General features: G+C 41.7%; 1 protein-coding gene across 1 annotated transcript in view; it reads left to right on the forward strand.

Annotated features, from left to right (window-relative positions):
• LOC137433877 (cohesin subunit SA-1) overlaps window positions 1–21,448 on the forward strand; it is a 68,455-nt gene that overhangs the window by 33,706 nt on the left and 13,301 nt on the right. Inside the window, exons 13-17 of the mRNA XM_068126316.2 lie at window positions 4,669–4,776; window positions 7,700–7,796; window positions 20,399–20,510; window positions 20,754–20,857; window positions 20,964–21,056. Of these exons, the coding sequence (XP_067982417.2) occupies window positions 4,669–4,776; window positions 7,700–7,796; window positions 20,399–20,510; window positions 20,754–20,857; window positions 20,964–21,056 (514 nt within the window). The remainder of the gene's footprint in view (window positions 1–4,668; window positions 4,777–7,699; window positions 7,797–20,398; window positions 20,511–20,753; window positions 20,858–20,963; window positions 21,057–21,448) is intronic.

Raw genomic sequence — 21,448 nt, forward strand, 5'->3', positions numbered from 1 at the left:
AACTCGTGTCCTTATAAAAGGTCTTTGCCCGAGGTCACCGAGTCCGATCGGTGCAGCCGTTTGTGCGGCACCCGGGAAAACAACATCGTCACAATGACAACATCGTCACAATGAACATTATGCGAACGCGAATGTTATGCGGGAGTCCAAACCTGAGAATGTTGGAGACCAAAGCTGAATTTGGGAAAACTAAATAGCCTATTTTACTCCTGGAGAAAGTGGAGATCCCAGGATTACCACCCAAAATATCGTTGCGATCGGTTTAGCAGTTTTTACGGTACCTTCGAACAGACAGACGGACGGACATTTGGTGAATTATAGTAAGATGCTTTTCCAGGCTTGGAACGTCATGAATTTCACTGTCAGTCATGGGAAATCCTGGAAATTGAGAACGAATGTGTTTTCTGTTATTTTCAGGACTAGTTCCGTTCCAGAGTTGTGTTTAAGTCTTTTGTTCTGCACTGGAACACAATTTCCCATTGGCACATGGCAATAGAGACCCATAGACATGTCCTACTGGTCTCTATTGCTTTATATGAAATGTTGGACCTAGGTAGTAGTATCAGTGTTGTCGGACTCGAGTCCACTTTTTGGAGGACTCTGACTCTGGATGTCAAGAACTTGGAGGATGATGCTTTTCCAGGACTTGGAGGATGACGCGAAAATTTCGCAAGTATCGTGCTATGCACGACATAATTCTTGTTACTTGGCAAAAAAAATATTTTTTTGGACATGCATGTTCATCACTTCGGTTTGTGTGTGTGTCTGTCCGCTCACTTATACTTGCCTACAGGTCACAATTTTAAACCAATAGTCACAAAACTTCACCAAATGGTATAGTTCGTAGTCCGACAAAATTCTATATATTTGAGGCCAAAGGTCAAGCACTTTTTTTCTTCTTTTTTTTCTTTTTTTTTTCAAATTTCTAAAATCCTCAATTTTCATCCGATTGACTTCAAATTTGATGGAAATGCGAATGGTTCGGTGGATGTGCGGAGTATCGTTGAGAGAGAGGAAGACAAATGATGAATTGCGAAAGATGATGGGAATAGAGCCTGTGATTGATGCTGTGAAGAGGAACAGGTTGAGATATTTGACATATCACGTGCCTTCGATACAGTCTGGCACCCCGCTCTGCTCACCAAACTCTCCTCCTTTGGTATCCATGGAAATCTCCACGCATGGCTGGCGGACTTCCTCTCTAGTCGTAGTCAACGTGTGGCCCTGAATGGGTTTCTCTCATCTCCTCTTCCTGTTCAGGCTGGAGTTCCCCAAGGCAGTGTTCTGGGCCCTGTGCTTTTTCTGGTCTTCATCAATGATCTCTCCGACTCTCTTGAAAATCCTCTCTATCTCTTTGCTGACAACTCTACTCTCTGTCGCTCCATTCTTCATCCCTCAGATCGGCAGTCTGCAGCCTCCTCACTCTCTGCAGACCTTGACAAAATCACAGACTGGGCAAACAAGTGGAACATGTCTTTCAATCCTGACAAATCTCACACTCTTACGATGTCTCTCCGAAAAGACCGACTGGACAACCCTCCCATCCACTTTCTGAATAATCCTCTCCAAGAAGTTCTGTTACTCAAGCTTTTGGGTCTCACTATCTGCCATGATCTTTCCTGGAAAAACCACATTTCAAATCTGGCCTCCAAAGCCAGTCGCCGACTGGGCATCCTCCGTCGTGCGAAGTCCTTCCTTGGCACACCTGAGCTCCTCACCACATACAAGGCTTTCATCCGCAGCTCAATGGAATACTGCTCTCCCCTCTGGGCTGGTGCTCCTGCCTCACACCTAGCTCGCCTTCGCGCTGTTGAAACCAAAGCATTCAGAATCATTGGAATCTCCCGCGAGGAAGCTAACTCCAAGGGCCTCTCACTCACTCACCGCAGGCAGGTTGGTGGTCTTTCCGTCTTCTACCGACTCCTCTCTGGCCTTGCCCCCCCAGCTCTGTCTGGGCTCTGTCCCGCAAATATTCCTACAGGTCGCACAAGATCTGCCTGCAACCCTCTTTTGGTTAAACTGCCAAAATCAAGACTCTCTGCTCACCTTCACTCCTTCATTCCTCTTTTCTCCCGCCTCTGGAACAAACTCCCTCACTCTCTTCAATCCCACTCCACCCTCCAAGTCTTTAAAACAGCTGTTCACCACCATCTCTTATCTTCCCCCATCCAAAACCTTGATCTTTTCTACCCCTGCTAATTTCACCCCAATTCCCCTTTTTGAAATACCAACTTCTGTCCTGGAAGTCCTTGGTGTCCTTGTGCTTTATACTTCTCCCTCCCCCCCCCCCCCCTTCCCATGCCTCCTCCCCCCGGGCCCTCTCCCTTCCACACATCTCCCTGCTCTCGGATGTTGTGTTTGTGTGCTTCCCCTTTTCTCCCCATCTTGTCTTCCGCTCCCTCTTTTTGTGTATTTTGTTTGTCTGGTCGATTTGTTTGTGAAGTAAATGTTAGCTCTTTCACGAGCCTCGATTCAGTATACAAAAAAAAAAGAAAAAGATGTGTTGTGTTGAGGAAGGATGAAAGTGACTGGTTGAGAAGAGTGATGGAAATGAATGTAGAAGGAAGTCGAGGACGGGGAAGACAGAGAGAGACTTGGCTAAAGATGGTGGAAGAAGAAATGCGGGCAAGGGGGTTAACAAGGAGAGATGCAGAAAATAGGGCAAAATGGAGAAGATTGTCATGGGGACCGCAAGGCTAACCCCCGCTCTTGCAGGGAAAATGGCCTTAAAATAAAGTTGTTTTAAGGCTTGTTGTTGTTGTTGTTGACTTCAAATTTGAATAGTATTTACATATTGGCCTGGTGCCTGGTGCCTGGTGCCACAACAACTTTAGCCTGGTGTTGGCTTAGCGGTTAGGGTGCCAGCTTGGGATCCTAGGATCCTCGGTTCGAATCCCGGTCGATCGCTGAATTAACACCAGGGTGGTTGACTCAGCCTGTCATCCTTCCGAGGTCGGCAAATTGAGTACCAGCTTGCTGGAATGAATGATCACGGTGTGTACCCCGATTTAGAATAGGTACACCGTATCCCTGTGCATCGTAAGAGCGTGACCAAGGGTTGGCGTCAGGAAGGGCATCCGGCCATAAAAACATTGCCTCAAACAGGGAACCATGATTGTCATGGGGCCCGCAAGGCTAACCCCCGCTCTCGCGGGGAAAAATGGCCTTACAACGATCATTCATATTGGCGAACTGAATTGAACCACCAACTATTTTGGAGATCAACATAGGCCAAAGGTTAACAGCCATTTCAGATTTCTAAAATCCTCAATTTTCATCCGATTGACTTGGCATTTGAATGGGATTTTCATATCGGTGAACTGAATTGAACCACCAACTATTTTTGATATCAACATAAGCCAAAAGGTCAACCAACATAGGCAAAGGTCAACCACTTTTTTTCAAATTTCTAAAATCCTCAATTTTCATCCGATTGACTTGAAATCTGAAGAGGATTTGCATATCAACTTACTCAAACCAACCACTAACTATTTTTGAGGTCAACTTAGGCCAGATTTCTAAAATCCTCTTGTCATCCGATTGATTTTAAATTTGAATTGGATTTTCATATCCGCTAACTGAATTCAATCACCAACTATTTTTGAGAACAAAATAGGCCAAAATGTCAACATATGCCTCACTTTTCCCAAATATCTGTGTCTGTCTGTGAACAAGATCGTCTAAAAGGTTGTGGAAGGGTTCAGACGAAATAGTGTAGGTGGTGTATGTGACAAGGACGAAATGATTAGAATTTGGTGAAGATCCGGATTCGGATCCGGCTGGTAGAATTTTTTAAGGGATTCTTCACCATTCGGAGATATGGCCAAAAACGATATATAGCAGGATATGAATGAATGAATGATCGTTTTAAGGCCATTTTCCCCGCTAGAGCGGGGGTTAGCCTTGCAGGCCCCATGACAATCATGGTTCCCTGTTTGAGGCAATGTTTTTATGGCCGGATGCCCTTCCTGACGCCAACCCTTGGTCACGCTCTTACGTTGCGCAGGGATACAGTGTACCTATTCTAAACCAGGGTACACACCGGGATCATTCATCCCAGCAAGCTGGTACTCAATTTGCCGACCTCAGAAGGATGACGGGCTGAGTCAACCCGCCTGGCGTTAATTCAGCGATCGACCGGGATTCGAACCCAGAATCCGATGATCCCAAGCCGGCACCCTAACCGCTAAGCCAACAATAGCAGGATATCCATCTCAAAAAGTTATGGATGGATTTGGATGATACTTGGTGGACAGGTTGTGTGTGTGACAAGGACTAATCTATTAGATTTTGGTGAAGATCTGAACATGGATTTGGACACGCGACTTATTTAATTTATAAGTGATTCTTTTAACATTGAGGATTGGGCGAAAATCAATATATAACATGATATTTTTAAAAGGTTACGGATGACGGATGACAAAACTAGGTGGATGAGTTGGTTTGGTGACGAGAACAAGCCGATTTGATTTTGGTTCAGGTCCAAATCCAGATCCGGCCTATCATTGGGATACAAAACGATCTGTTCAGTCTGGCGGAGGTATGTGCTCGACAGTGCCGTTCTCGTTTGTTTTGTTTTTGTTTTTTCGTTACCTGGTTATAGGCATGCTAAGCTTTCTACCCACCTTATATTCTCCAGTCAGTCTAAGTGTGACTTGTACGTTTCAGAACATCTGATGGGTTGCTGTCGAAGGAGGATTGCGAAACTGTGTACCCCTACGTCTTTTGTTCTCATCGCCAGTTAGCTATTACTGCTGGACATTTTCTCAGGAAAAGGTATGCACTTGTTTTTACCATTAGGACATTGTAATCAACTTCAACCCTTCTACACCCCCCCCCCCCCCCCCCCTCTTGTTACTTTCTTTGTCTTAGATTGGTGGGGTGTGGAAGAAGGGCATTCATTATATTAAAGGGGGAGATCCGTGCGTGTGCTTCAGTTGGTTCTAAACTAACCCTGGAGACACAAAGACTGCGATCACCTCTCATTTCCTTTGAATTGTTACCATATGATTAAAAGTAATCGAAATATTGGTGAGAAAAAAATTGCAGCATATTTATGCTTCATCCATTGTCAGCAACATCTATTTCTCATAAACTAAAATTAACGTCATTGCAATGTGAGGGCAGGATGGCCTAGAGGTGCGCACACGACTCTAAGCTGTGCAGCCTGTGTTTCACAGGTAGGGAGATTCATCAATGTGTGTGCGCTGACCCTCGGATGGATGTTAAATGGGCGTCCAGCATTCGTTGATGGATGTTAAAGATCCCATTGTGTCTTTCACGAAGAGTAGGTGAGCCATCACCGGCACCATGGACAAATTCCTGCCTTAACTAGTCAAACCTGGCCTGGACAGTCAGTTTGTGTGGACTCGGGCCAAGCTTCTAAAATTTCTAAAAAATTTCTAAAATCCCCATTTTAAATCCGATTGACTTGAAAATTGAATAGCATTTGTGTATTGAGTCACTAAATTGAGAAATGAACTATTTTTGAGGTCAAAAGGTCAAAGGTCAACTGAAGGTCAAATTTTTAAAATCATCAATTTTCATTTGAAAAACAATCAATTTTCATCCGGTTGACTTGGAAATTGAACAGCATTTGCACATTGTGTCACTAAATAGGAAAACCAACTATGTTTGAGGTCAAAAGGTTTTTGGATTTTGATCAAAAGGTCAAAAAAAGATTTTGCATTTATTGTGCTCCGCATGATGTCTTCTTGTTTATTTATTTATTTTTATATATTTTTTGTGTGTGTGATTAATGTTGACTCTTACACGAGCCTCGATCTTGTATACAAAAAAAAATGTGCGTGCATGTGTGCGTGCGTGCAGTCACGTGAAAAAGTAAGTACACCCCATGTAAAGTTTTGACTTTTTCAACATATTTCAACATGCAGCTATTTGATCTTCATTTCAACAATATCGATAGATAAAGGTGATATAATATAACAAATATCATGAAACATTTACATTTTGTAGTCCATCGTATAATTTAAATAAACATAAATGCAAATTTCGCATGTGGAAAAAGTAAGTACACCCCTACATTTATCACTACTTCAAATACCTAAAATTAGAATCAGGTGCACCAGCTCAGGTGCAAATGATTAGAACATCGTTAAAGAGGATCTTGGAGGAACCTGTCTTATTTAAACCTCAGACATTTAGTTTGGTTTGCTCTTTGTTGTTGAAGTGTGTGGTGTCACCATGCCTAGATCAAAAGAGCTCTGAGGCCTTCAGAAAGAAGGTGAAAGATGCCTACGAGTCTGGGAAGGGATTTAAAAAGATCTCCAAACAATTTGAAATGAATCATTCGACTGTCCAGAAGATCATCTACAAGTGGAGAAGATTCCAAGCAACTGCCAACTTGTTCAGGCCAGGCCGCCTGAGCAAGTTCAGCCCAAGAGCAGACCGCAAGATGCTGAAAAGTCTCTAAGAACCCCAGAATGTCATCACGGGACCTACAGGTAGCTCTTGCCACTGTTGATGTCAAAGTGCACGAGTCTACCATTAGAAAGAGGCTGCACAAATTTGATCGACATGGAGGTGTGCCAGGAGGAAACCTTTCCTGTCCAGAAAGAACATCAGGGCAAGACTAAAGTTTGCCAATGAACACCTTGGCAAAGACCAGCACTTCTGGAACAATGTGCTCTCAACAGATGAGTCAAAGGTAGAGCTATTTGGCCACAGTACCAGAAGACGTGTTTGGCGAAAACCAAAGACAGCATTTGACCACAAGAACCTGATACCAACTGTAAAGCATGGTGATGGAAATATTATGGTTTGGGGGCAGCTTTGCTGCATCAGGACCTGGGCAGCTCACCATCGTAGAGTCCACTATGAATTATTAATTGTACCAGAGGGTGCTTGAGGATAACATGAGGCCATCTGTCGGAAAGTTGAAGCTCAACTGAAGGTGGACCTTGCAACATGACAATGACCCTAAACATACCAGTAAATCCACCAAGGAATGCCTGAAAAGAAAGAAATGGAGGGGTTCTGAAATGGCCAAGTCAAAGCCCAGATCTAAATCCCATCGAGATGTTGTGGGGGGATTTGAAACGAGCTGTGCATGCAAGAAACCTCTCAAACATCGCACAGCTGAAAGAATTCTGCATGGAGGAGTGGGCAAAAATTTCTCCCAGTCGATGTCAGAGACTGGTAGACAGTTATAAGAAACGCCTCCTTGAGGTTGTTTCTGCCAAAGGGGGCAATACCACCTTTTAGAGCCAAGGGCGTACTTACTTTTTCCACATGCGAAATTTGCATTTATGTTTATTTAAAATATACAGTGGACTACAAAATGTAAATGTTTCATGATATTTGTTATATTATATCACCTTTATCTATCAATATTGTTGAAATGAAGATCAAATAGCTGTATGTTGAAATATGTTGAAAAAGTCAAAACTTTACATGGCGTGTATTTACTTTTTCACGTGACTGTATATATATATATATATATATATATATATATATATATATATATATATATATATATATATATATATATATATATATATATATATGTATGTATGTATGTATGTATGTATGTAGTAATTTCGAGTAAGCACAAGGTTTACCTCTACTAGTTGGTTCCCATTGTGATTCTTGGCCAGTACCTTCTTTTTATTGCGATACTTCTCAACATCTTGCACGTCAGACGTCTGTTGATTGATTGATTGTCTTTCTTTCATCTCAGTCTGTTAAAGCAGGAATCAGAAATGGCAAGTAGTCCTCCAAGCAGACCTCAGGAGACCTTTGTACGTGTGCTTCTTGCCTTCTACCTTGCCAACCAGGTAATGCACTCTTACACGATCTTTTTCCTTTTCAAATATTGAAACTATCAAGATGATTGAAGGTCTTCGCATAGTTTAAAATTTTTATTACCTATTTTTTTTTTTGTTAATGCCTCCCCCACCGAATCTGCTGGAGGAATTATGTTTTTGGCTTGTCAATCTGTTCCCGATCAATTTTTGTTTCTATGATAACTTGTGAACCACTGCATGGATTTTTAACAAAGTTGGTACAAAGGTGTATTATGGTGCAACAATTAACGTAATTGATTTTCAGTTAAAAAGACAAGGTTAAGTGCCCTTTAAAGTTTAAATATGTTACTGCAATAACATGTGAACCACTCGAGATGTCGATCATACTTGACACACTTGGGCCAAGCCCTGATACAAAGACTGATACAAAGACTGATACAAAGATGAACTGATTAAATTTTAGATTCCACAGTTCAAAGGTAATTTGCCCTTTGAAAATCATTTTGCAGACCATAAATTGAGTTAGAAGCCTCGGATGTCTCTCCTATACTTATCTGTATTTTATTTATTTCTCTTCCTCTTTATTTTGTACACCACTCACTTCGTATGCCATCTCCAGGCGCTGCATGACATCATCACCAGACGTGCGCTGAAAAGGCATACTCAGTTTTCACTCTGTTTTCTTTCTTGTTTGTGTTTTTTTTTGTTTGTCCCGGCAATATTTCAGCCATCTTTTTAGCTAGGAAACAGATTTGGGAATAAAAGAGAACAGATGCTTTGGCAAAAAAAAATTCTTATTTTTTGATTAATCAATTAACTGATTTATTGCTATATTATTGATTTATTAATCATTTATTTATTTTCTTTCTCATCTGGGCAATATCTCGGGCACCTTGTGAGCTGGGAAGCTGATGTTTGGACATGACAGTGACCAAGTGATTTGGCTATAGTGTATTTTTGATTTGTTGATCAATTAATCGATTCATTGTTTAATTTTTTGATTAATTACTTAATTTCCAAAAAGTTATAGATTCGGATGAAATGGTGGTTTAGGTATGCTATTAGCTATTAGCCAGCGGTCCCTCGAGCGACGGGGCTTGCTTCGATCTCTCCACGGCATCAAAGTTTGAGTGTTTTCCCGTTCGTTTCTTTGTCAAATTTCCGCTGCGTATTTTGTTGTGTATGTGTTATTGTGTGTTTCTATTTGGTTTTGGTTTTGTAGTTGTTGCAAATTTGTGTGTAATTAGTCGTTTCTTTGTTCGCGCCTCGTGCGGCCTGGTGTCTCGTGCGGCCTCCTCGTCTCGACTTGTGCCCCGCCCCCTATATCTCGTTTGTTCTTTCACCTCTGCTCCTGCTTTCTCAAATCCACGTTCTCACTTAGAGACTTTTCCCAGATTGTTTTCATGGTTTTGTTTAAATATCTATTTAAATATGTTTAAACTGCAGCCGTGATCCCCGTCCCCCAGGATTTCCATGTTTTAAACGTTTCCCAGTGTGTACCCTGGATAAGAATAGGTACGCTGTATCCCTGCGTGTCGTAAGAGGCGACGAAGAGGGTTGGCGTCAGGAAGGGCATCCGGCATTAAAAAAAAAAAAAACATTGCCTCAAAAAGAGAACCATGACAATTACAACTACATGTGGGCAGGGTACAGCCCGAAGTGGAGATGGTTTCTGAGGTTTGGGACATGGAATGTAGGGACAATGACAGGGAGATCAGGAGAAGTGGTGGAAGTATTGGTCAGAAGAAGAGTGGACATATGTTGTGTGCAAGAGACGAGATGGAAGGGAAGTGGTGTGAGAATGGTGAAGGGTAGGCGGACAGAAATACAAGTTTGTGTGGCAAGGGTCCCCGGAGGGCGTGAATGGTGTTGGTGTCCTGTTTTCTGAGGAGTTTGTAGACAGTGTGGTGAGTGTGACTAGAGTGAATGATAGGTTGATGATGGTGAAAATGATGATTGGAAAGCTCTTGGTGAACGTCATCTCGGGATATGCTCCGCAGGTTGGTCGAAGCGATGAAGAGAAGGACAAGTTCTGGTGTGCGATAGAGAAGCTGATGGAAAACGTGAAAGATGAGGAAGTTGTTGTGGTAGGAGGAGACCTAAATGGACATGTGGGAAGGAGTATGGATGGTTTTGACGGAGTTCATGGGGGTTACGGATATGGTGTGAGAAATGGAGAAGGTGAAAGGATTTTGGAGTTTGCTGATGGAGCTGATTTGTTGATTTGTAATACTCAGTTCCAGAAAGAGGATAATAAGCTTGTTACATACACGTCAGGTGGGTCGACGACAACCGTTGACTACCTGATGGTGCGTAGGCGAGATAGGGGGCACCTCCGAGACACAAAGGTGATCCTGGGGGAAGAGGCTGTTTCACAGCACCACTTGGTTGTCTGCGACGTAAGGGTGAAAGGTGCGAGGAGAGCTCGGCGGGTGAAGTACCAACCGAGAATGAAGGTGTGGAGGTTGAAAGAGGTGACGGTAAGGGAGGCATTAAAAGAGAGGCTGAGTAGGGTCGAGGATGATGTGGTTGAGCTTGAAAGTGGTTGGATGTCAATGAAAGCTAGTCTGTTGGGAGCCGTTGGTGAGGTATGTGGATGGACAAAAGGACCACCGAGGCACTCGGAAACATGGTGGTGGGATGATGAAGTTGGAAAGAGGATTGGCGAGAAGAGGAAGAAGTTCAAGGAGTGGCAGAAGGCGAAGGGTACGGGAGCAGAAACAGCAGAGCACGAAAGTTATAAGGCAGCCAGGAAGGCTGCAAAGAAAGAGGTAGCAAAGGCGCAGGAGGCATGTAGGAAAATGTTCGGAGAACGCTTGGATTCGGAAAAGGGTCAGAAAGCAGTATTCAGGATTGCAAAGCAGATAGCGAAAGAGAGGTGTGATGTGATGGGGGTGAGCTGCTTGAAGGATGAAGTGGGACAAATCGTTGTCGACCCAGATGGAATTAAAGGAAAATGGAAAAGATATATGGAAATGCTGTTGAATACAGAGAATGAATGGGATGGCAACATAGAGAGTAACCCAGTTTTAGGACCGGCAGAGAAGATAACTGAGAAGGAAGTTGAGGAAGCGATAAAAGCAATGAAGGGTAGAAAAGTGGGAGGGCCGACGGGAGTTGTGGGAGATATGTTGAAGGCAGCAGGAAGTTGGGGTGTGAAGAGAATGACAGAGATCTGTAATCTGGTGGTGAAAGAAGGCCGCATTCCAGTGGATTGGGAACTGAGTACCCTCGTCCCTCTATACAAGGGGAAAGGTGACCCTCTGGAGTGTGGCTCGTACCGAGCAATAAAGTTATTGGAGCATGGAATGAAGGTATTGGAAAGGGTGTTGGAGAGGAGGATAAGGAAGAAAGTGAAGATCGACGAAATGCAGTTTGGATTTATGCCAGGAAGAGGAACGACAGACGCGCTTTTCATTGTGAGGCAGTTGCAGGAGAAGTACATGGAGAAGAGGAAGAAGTTGTTTCTTGGGTTTGTTGATCTGGAGAAAGCATTCGATCGGGTTCCACGCAAAGTATTGACATGGGCATTGAGGAAGTTAGGAGTGGAGGAATGGTTGATCAGAGTAGTGATGGCAATGTACAAAAGAGCGCGCACAGCTGTAAGGACGAAGGACGGGAACAGTGGTGAGTTTGAGGTGAAGGTGGGAGTGCATCAGGGGTCGGTACTAAGTCCACTACTATTTGTAGCTGTGATGGAGGTGCTGGCTCAGAACGTAAAGGAGGGTTTACCGTGGGAGTTGTTGTATGCAGATGATCTGGTGTTGATTGCGGAAAGTATGGATGGACTGAAGGAAAAGATGAACACGTGGAAGGAATGTATGGAGACAAAAGATCTGAAGGTGAATATCGGAAAGACGAAGGTGATGGCAAGTGGTAAAGCATGTGGTGAGGTGGAAAGAACTGGGAAGTGGCCCTGTGCTGTGTGCAGGAAGGGTGTCAGAGTGAACTCCATTCAATGTACAATGTGCGCTGAGTGGGTTCATCAAAAATGTAGTGGTCTGAGAGGGCCATTAACCAGTGTGGCAGCTACATTCAAATGTAAGGTGTGCACAGAGGGAGCTGCAGATGGAGGAAATGTTGAGTTGGATCTTGGAGACGGCGTGAAGCTGGAAGGTGTGAAAACATTTTGCTACCTCGGAGACATGCTGAATGGAGAAGGTGGATCAGACTCGGCAACGGTTGCTCGAGTGAGATGTGCATGGAAGAAGTTTCGGGAATTGAGTGGCGTGCTGATGATGAGGGGAGTGTCGTTGAAGCTGAAGGGAAAGGTGTATGCTGCATGTGTGAGAAGTGTTATGATTTATGGGAGCTAGACATGGGTAATGAACGTAGAGCAGCAACGAAGGTTGGAAAGGGTGGAAATGCGAATGGTTCGACGGATGTGCGGAGTATCGTTGAGAGAGAGGAAGACAAATGATGAATTGCGAAAGATGATGGGAATAGAGCCTGTGATTGATGCTGTGAAGAGAAACAGGTTGAGATGGTTTGGTCATGTGTTGAGGAAGGATGAAAGTGACTGGTTGAGAAGAGTGATGGAAATGAATGTCGAAGGAAGTAGAAGACGGGGAAGACCGAGAAAGACTTGGCTAAAGATGGTGGAAGAAGAAGAAATGCGGGCAAGGGGGTTAACAAGGAGAGATGCAGAAAATAGGGCAAAATGGAGAAGATTGTCATGGGGACCGCAAGGCTAACCCCCGCTCTAGCAGGGAAAATGGCCTTTAAAATGCATGTTGTGTTGTTGTGTATTAGCCAGTTGGTTAAGAAATGAATTATTTTACGATTATTATATATTTATTTTAATTACCCAATTAATCTCTTATGATACACTGCTCCCTCCCAAATCCGTCTCATGTGCTCCACGGTGGCATTGCCGGGCACCAAAGTCGATCTGGCAATGTCGTATGCTGGAGGATATTATTTATTTTATTTATTTGGCATGGGGGTGGTGTACTTTGAAGGTCGCTCAACTTGTTATTCTTTTTTCTTTTCTTTTCATGTGACCTTTAATTAGATCAAACCTAACAGTGGGTTGACATCTTACGTGGGCGAAGGCATATCCATTAGCTCCATGTCATATTCTACTTTTTTAATTATATAGGAGTATATAATAAAGTGATATGTGCACAAGTTTCTAAACACGACAAGAACACAAGATCGGTGCTGACAAATGTCCGGTATACATCAGGATGCCATGGAAAGGACAATCATCATGAAGGTTTGAATAACAAATCAAACACGTACCTGGCTGTGCAACCTTGAGTAATCTTCACCTCTCACAATCAGCTCACGTCGGCCAACAATGTGCTGCCCCCCTCACAAATTAGCAAAGTTATCTATGAGTATAAATGCCGATGTGAAGCTCGGTATGTGGGCCGTACAAACCAAAGGTTGGCTGATCGTATCAAACAGCATGTCCCCCTGGCGATTCGAGGAAAGAACTTGGTAGTGAGGACTCGACCAGTGCGAGCATGCAAGAACGTTCGAGGACCGCCGGCCATTTCTTCTTATTGTTCTGCCATTGCACGGCACGGCACGCCTTGCACTTTTTCAAATAATGCACCATTTCGTCCAGAAAATTGTTGAAATTAAAAATAGATTTTGGTATCCATATATGTATTTCTTTGGTTTGCAATGGGACAAAACAAAAAAAAGCTGAAAAAAATACTAAATCCTAGCTTATTCCACACAGAAATCCAAAAATTGGCCGGACAATATTATTGACACATTTGAGAAGTTGTTAGAAAGATTTTAAGCAGGTGATTCTCCTTTACTTTGGAATTGAACTCACCTATGGTGAGTTGCAGGTGCCTGCAATATAAAAACAACTCATTCAACCAGTTTGGATAGAGAAAAGGAGTCGTTCTGCTGTTTTGTGTCACTTTAAGTGCCTGTATATGTTATAGTAAACAGCACCGCAATGAGCATGGAGAAAAGAGAAAACCAGAGAATTGTCTGAGGTCAGACACAAGATTGTAGCCAAGCATGGACAATCTCAAGGCTACAAGTCTATCTCCAGAGACCTTGATGTTCCTGTGTCCACCGTACGCAATGTTGTCAGGAAACTGAAGGCCCTTGGCACTCTAACCAACCTCCCTGGACGTGGCCACAAGAGAACTTGATCAAAGATTATTACAAGTACACATACATTCAAAGTACACCGCTTCACAGCATCAATCACAGGCTCCATGCCAAATAATTAAATATGCTGCAGCGCGGCATTGCCGGGGCGCCTCCGGCGCCCGGCAATACCGCAGTGCAGCTCATTGGGGCTGCATTGGGAGGGAGAGGTGTACACTAATTGATTGCTTAATTGTTTAATTAAAATCAATAAAAGATTATCACAAAATATTTTCATAATCAATTGGCTAATCGCATAAATAAACCACTAGTGCTTCATCTGAAGATGTATCTTTTAGAAATTTAATTAAATAAGTCATTTATAAAAAATTAAATAATTAATTGATTACTCAATAAATAATTAATCGATTAATCAATAAATAATTAATCGATGAAATGATTAATCAATAAATCAAAAATATCCTTGATAGCCACATCACTTGGTCACTCATGTCCAAATATTAGCTTCCCAGCTCAAAAGGTGCCTGAGATATTGGCCAAATGAGAAAGAAAATAAATAAATGATTAATAATGAAAATAAATAAATAATAATCATTAAAAAAAAAAATTATTCATCAATTTGGTCAGAGAACACATAAACTACCACTATTTCATCAGAATGTGTAACTTAAAAAAAAAATTTTTTTTGGTCATTAATCGAAGAATTAAATAATTAATCGATTAATTGATTAATTCATAAATCAAAAATATCCTTTGCAGCCAAATCATCTGGTCATTGGCATGTCCAAATATCACCTTCCTAACTCAAAAGGTGCCTGAGTTAATGGTCAGAAGAGAAAGGAAATTTAATTAATTAAATAAGTACTTAATTAATCGCTAATAATTAAATAACTCCTCAATTTATTGATTAATCAAAAAAAAAAAATACCGTTTTTGACAAAGCACTTTCTCACTATTGTGCCAAAATTTCAGCTTCCTAGCTCAAAGGATGGCTGAGATATCGCCTGGACAACCAAGAAAGAAAACAAACGAGTACAAATACATTCAAAGTACACCGCCCCATGCCAAATAATTAAATATGCTGCAGCGCGGCATTGCCGGGGCGCCTCCGGCACCCGGCAATACCGCAGTGCAGCTCATTGAGGCTGCATTGGGAGGGAGAGGTGTACACTAATTGATTGATTAATTGTATAATTAAAATCAATAAAAGATTATCACAAAATATTTTCATAATCAATTGGCTAATCGCATAACTAAACCACTAGTGCTTCATCCGAAGATGTATCTTTTAGAAATGTAATTAAATGTCATTTATAAAAAATTAAATAATTAATTGATTACTCAATAAATAATTAATCGATTAATCAATAAATAATTAATAGATGAAATGATTAATCAATAAATCGAAAATATCCTTGATAGCCACATCACTTGGTCACTCATGTCCAAATATTAGCTTCCCAGCTCAAAAGGTGCCTGAGATATTGGCCAAATGAGAAAGAAAATAAATAAATGATTAATAATGAAAATAAATAAATAATAATCATAAAAAAATTAAATTATTAATCAATTTGGTCAGAGAACACATAAACTACCACTTTTCCATCAGAATCTGTAACTTAAAAAAAAAAAATTATTTTGTTATTAATCAAATAATTAAATAATTAATCGATTAATTGATTAATTAATAAATCAAAAATATCCTTTGCAGCCAAATCACCTGGTCATTGGCATGTCCAAATATCAGCTTCCTAACTCAAAAGGTGCCTGAGTTAATGGTCAGAAGAGAAAGGAAATTTGATTAATTAAATAAGTACTTAATTAATCGCTAATAATTAAATAACTCCTCAATTTATTGATTAATCAAAAAAAATAAAAATACCGTTTTTGACAAAGCACTTTCTCACTATTGTGCCAAAATTTCAGCTTCCTAGCTCAAAGGATGGCTGAGATATCGCCCGGACAAACAAACAAGAAAGAAAACAAACAAGAAACCAGAGTGAAAACTGAGTACTCTCTTTCAGCGTGCGTCACTGCCGAGCCCCCTTTGGTGCCCGGCAATGACGATTTGCAATGCCTGGAGATGGCATAGGAAAGGAGCGGTGTACAATTATTATTTTTGTTTTTTTGTATACAAGATTGAGGCTCGTGTAAGAGCTGACATTGATCACAAAAAAGACAAACTGACACCGTCAGATTGCAGCAAAGGATTGTTCGCATGGTGGAGAAAACACCTCAATCAACTGCCAAACAGATTCAAGCTGACCTTCAGACACAAGGTTCGACAGGTATGACAGTTTAAACTCGCACCATGCGTCGCCAACTCTATGAAAGGGGGTTCTATGGTAGGAGACTCAGGAGGACCCCACTGGTGAGAAAGCCTGACTGGAGTTTGCCAAAACACACCTCATCAAGTCAAAATCCTTCTGGTAAAATGTCCTGTGGACAGATGAGACCAAATTAGAGCTTTTTGTAAAGCACATCATCGCTATGTTTACAGAAAACAAAATGAAGCTTTCAAAGAAAAGAACACCCTCCCTACAGTTAAACATGGAGGAGGTTCAGTGATGTTTTGGGGTTGCTGTGCTGCCTCTGGCACTGGTTGACTTGAATGTGTGCATGGCATCATGAAATCAGGAGATTACCAAGACATTTTGGAACGCAATGGTCAACCCAGTCGCCGAAAGCTGAGTCTCCGTCGAAGGTCATGGGTCTTGCAGCAGGACAATGACCCCAAACACACTTCAAAAAGCACCCAGGAATGGTTCAAGACAAAACGCTGGACTGGCCTGAAGTGGCCAGCAATGAGTCAACATCTAAATCCCATTGAACACTTGTGGGAAGATCTGAAAACAGCAGTTGGGAGAAGGCACCCTTCAAACCTGGGAGAACTGGAGCAGTTTGCACAAGAAGAGTTGGACAAACTGCCAGTAGAGAGGTGTAGGAAGCTCATTCATGGCTATAGGAAGTGCTTGACTGCAATTTGGGTCCAAAGTGCTACCAAATATTAAGTCTAGGGCTTCAATTATTTTGTCAATGCCATTTCTTTTTATTTTCTGAATTAAAAGGGTATATTTAGTTCTGAATCAAAAACAAAGGTTCTGTAATAATTAGTGAAATTAAGAATTGTGGAGACCAATTAAATGGTTTTGTCAATTTAAATTTATTTTTAGTGATTTGAAAAAAGTGCAAAGGTGCCAATATTTTTAGCCACGACTATGTTCAAGATATTGAGCCGAGGTTGCAGTACATTATATCTACGTATGTTGGAAGCAACCTTCATCCATTCCAAGGACCCTACATTGTGTCGTCAAAAGGAATTTGTACATTCTGTCATTCTCTTTCAACATTGAAAGATTAAAGGTGTTGCCCCGACCCCTGTCCATGTTATGTATGAAAATTGTGAGTCCTCGGCTTTGGGGGTACCCCATCTCCCTCCCTGCAAGGTGTTGGTGCCAATTGTGAGTCATTGCTCTCAACTCTGCTCCAGCCAATCGGAGTCGATGTTAGTGGTGAATGAGCCAACCAATGGTTGTTCAGATTACCAGTTACGTCATGACGGATGAACCAATCAGTGTTGATCTTACATCGACATGCTTGTACATGCACGCTCTTTCACTTCCCCATTTCTCGTGCTGTGATTTACCTTTAGCAGTAGAGCACGGAATGCTTTGGTTCATCTTATTATGTCGTGTTTGTTATCATGTATTTTAAAGTTCTGTAGTATCAAACATCCGTTTACTTTCTAGATTCCTCTACAATAGCGAGTCTCATGGAAGAGCCAGTCTAAATTGACAGTGGGGGTAGCGTGCTAACAATTGGGCACAACCAGCAAGGGGATAAACAAATAGAAGGGGAGAAGCACTGAAACCAGCAAGAGGGTTTGGTTATGGAGGGTTAATGGAGGTAAAAGGTTTTCTATACCTGTTTCCCTATGCTCTTGTAGCAACTTGCACATGCGGTGCAAGGCCATGAGGAGAAATCGGTGTGCTTTTTGTCCCCCGTCGCACCGCGGAGCGAAAGGGGGACTATGGTTTTCCCCTCCGTCTGTGCGTGCGTGCGTGCGTGCGCAAAATCCAAGATGGCCGCCGCCATGTATGTCTGAACCTTGTGAGCGGAATATCTTGAAAAATAAGCGAAGTACCAACTTCTAATCTGGTGTGTGGGTGTATCCAGGCATAAGGAAGAACGCTATTGAAAATTGGGTCGCCACGTCAAAATCCAAGATGGCCGCCACCATATATATGTCTGAACCTTATGAACGAAATATCTTGGAAAAATAAACGAACTACTAACTTCTAATCTGGTGTGTGGGTGTATCTACGCATAAGGGAGAACGCTATTGGAAATTGGGTCGCCACGTCAAAATCCAAGATGGCCGCCTTGCATCTTCCACTTTTTCAACTCGTCACTTCAACGACGGGGCCCCTAGGCGTAACGCTTGTTCCTTTTCTTTTTCATGACTTGAAAGTTCATCAATAGACAATGGACAAATGAATGTCATAATTGGGATTTGAACCTGAGATCATATATAAGCTGCCTGCTTTAATCACAACACCAAGTATTCCAATCTAAGCCTTTATTAGTTAATAGAGATGGCCGTATGTTTGTTATCAGGATTGAGATCTTCAAGAATATTGATTTATTTTCAGTTTTGCTGGTTGTTTTTTTTTTTTGTTTTTTTTTTTACTTGCCAAAATTGAAGATTTTTTTCAAGTATGTTGGTCAGTTGCGTTTGTTATTCTGTTTGTTTGTCACTCGCCTACGTGTCACAATTCTAAACTGATCGTTATGAAACTTCACCAAGTTGTAGAGGTCGTCACAATTGAGAAGCCTATTGATTTTGAGGTGAAAGGTTGAGGTGAAATTGGATTTTGGGTTGGGTTGATGTGAATTTTGGAAATTGGGTTGAGGTGAAAGGATGACCTTTCACGAGCCTCGATCTTGTATACAAAACAAAACAAAACAAAAAAAAAAAAAAAAAAAAGTCATCTCGAGGTTATATTTCTAAAATCTCCATTTTTCATCCGATTGACTTCAAATTCAACGGCATTTGTATATTGAGTCAGTAAATTGGTAAACCAACTATTTTCAAGGGCAAACGGTCAACTCAAGGTCAAACTTCTGATATAAATTTTCATCTGAAAAATCATCAATTTTAATCCGATTGACCTGAGCTTTGATTTATATCGTCAATTTTAATCTTGATGAAATGGACAATTTGATGTATCCATGACAACTTTTTTTTCGGGGATGGGTGGATTTTGCGTGTATCGTGCTCTGCATGACGCAAAGCTAAAAGCAGGGTTAAGCAATTGGTTCACTCTGTCTATCTACAAATGTCTGTTTCTGAGCAAGGAACAACCTGATTTCAATTGAATGTTTTATTTGAACACTAATCGGAAAACCAACCTGTAGTTTAGCAGGAATTTGGCTATGATCTTGTCCTGCTCGCACATGTGCAGAGAAGAGTGAGAATTTTTTCCTCTGTCTGGCATTCAAACAAAATTGAAATTAATTCCAAACAGGACACTTAGGCCACTGTTTTTTAAGCATGCCATAAAGGACACAAACAGGCACGAATAACTAATGTGACATGTTAAATTAGGTGGTGTAAAAGATGCTGCATCAATGGCGGTAAACTTCCAGAATATATTTTTTAATACAACCTTTAAATCTACTTTCAATGAAATTATACACTTGAACAATATTGCCTTTTGGCACTGTCACAACTCTTCCATTTAACAGTACTTTCACAAAATATTATGCCATTTTACATATTGACCAATCAAATTTGCTGCTCATAGACCCTTCTTATGTCTTTATTATTATTATTATATATATTTTTTCTTCCTCAAGGCTGTTTGGGTTAATAAGCTAGCTGTTCTATGAACTGTCGAGTTGATTATGCTTTTCCTGCCATAACAGCATATTTACCATGACTTAAGCATTTGTTGGAGAACCAAAATGTGTCATTTTGGACAAGGAGGAATTTTGAACTTATTCAGGGTGTTGGCAATAACTTGCCTGCTCTTGATGAAAGAAGCCACAGGATCTTTAACTTCCACCACAATGTGCTTCCCATTGACGATGCAAACGTTGATACAATTGCCGCCCAAGTTACCACGTGTCTTAGAAAGTTTTTATGCCTCCGCCAACGAAGTTGCCGGAAGCATGTTTTTGGGTTGTCTATCCAGTTGTCCGTCCATCTGTCTGTGATAGATCCCTTCAGCCGTTCTTAAATTATCGCAGCAATGAAAACCTCAGTCAAACTTGGTACAAGTATGTAAAATGATGTAAAGATGAACAGATTTGATTATTGGGTCAACAGGTTAAAGGTCAGAGGTCATGTCAGGTAAAAATGTGATAGTTGAAGAACAGCTGAAGGAATTTAAATCAAACTTGGTACAAGTATGGATAATGTAATAATGTGGGTGGGGGCATATCGGTCAATGTCGCAACATCGAAGAGTGCAATTCTCGTTTTTTTTGTTTGTTTGTTTTTGGCCTCTTTCTGTTAAATTGTTCTTGTATTTTGTGTGTTGGCTTTAGCTACATGACCATGCAGCCTACCTGGTTGACAGCCTTTGGGATTCTTCCGAACATCAACTGAGCCACTGGGCATCCTTCACTGGCCTGCTGTTGCCAAAGCCCCAGGAATCTGGTTGGTCCATGCTTTTGATCGGCAGCAATCTATGTTGTATTTCCTTTTAGAAAGCTGCATGTGGTGAAAGTGTTGTTTCCATTTGCATCAGAAAGCCACAGAAAACGAACTAAATAAACCTGGCTGACCAATTATGACCCAAACTATATAATTGGTCTGAGTGAAGCATGGCACACAGGATTGTTCACGTTTGGTCCTTGTCCTGCATTGATTTTTTTTTTTTTTTTGCTGCGTCTCCTACAGCTCTTTTGGAGGTCGAAGAGGGTGCTTTGCTTGAGATAATGGTGTGCTGCGTACGCCAAGCAGCTGAAGGGCAACCACCACCTGGCCGTGGGGGACAGAAAAAGGTCAAAATTCCCTGTTTCTCTCTTACCATTAAGTCTGTGCAAAACAAAGCAACCAAAATTAACATCTATGGATAATTATTATTTGCATTTTTCTTCCGCTTCACAGGTGTTCCTGGCTCGTCAGAAAAAGGCACTGGAGGATCATGCTCAAGCCATCTCTCTGCATTTCATGGTCACCTTGCCTCAGCTTCTCACAAAGGTATCTGCACTTTGATGAAAAACCAAAATCCTAGATTCTGGTGCCCCCTCTAGTGGACAGCATTGTATTGCAGTTTAATTTGTGGGGGTGCCCCCTCGAGTGGACAGCATTGTATTGCAGTTTAATTTGTGGGGGTGCCCCCTCGAGTGGACAGCATTGTATTGCAGTTTAATTTGTGGGGCGCCCCCTCCAGTGGACCGCATTGTATTGCAGTTTAATTTGTGGGGCGCCCCCTCCAGTGGACCGCATTGTATTGCAGTTTAATTTGTGGGGGTGCCCCCTCGAGTGGACAGCATTGTATTGCAGTTTAATTTGTGGGGTGCCCCCTCCAGTGGACCGCATTGTATTGCAGTTTAATTTGTGGGGCGCCCCCTCCAGTGGACCGCATTGTA

The sequence above is a fragment of the Myxine glutinosa genome, chromosome 10, assembly GCF_964187855.1.
Source record: "Myxine glutinosa chromosome 10, kmMyxGlut1.1, whole genome shotgun sequence".
NCBI lineage: Eukaryota > Metazoa > Chordata > Myxini > Myxiniformes > Myxinidae > Myxine > Myxine glutinosa.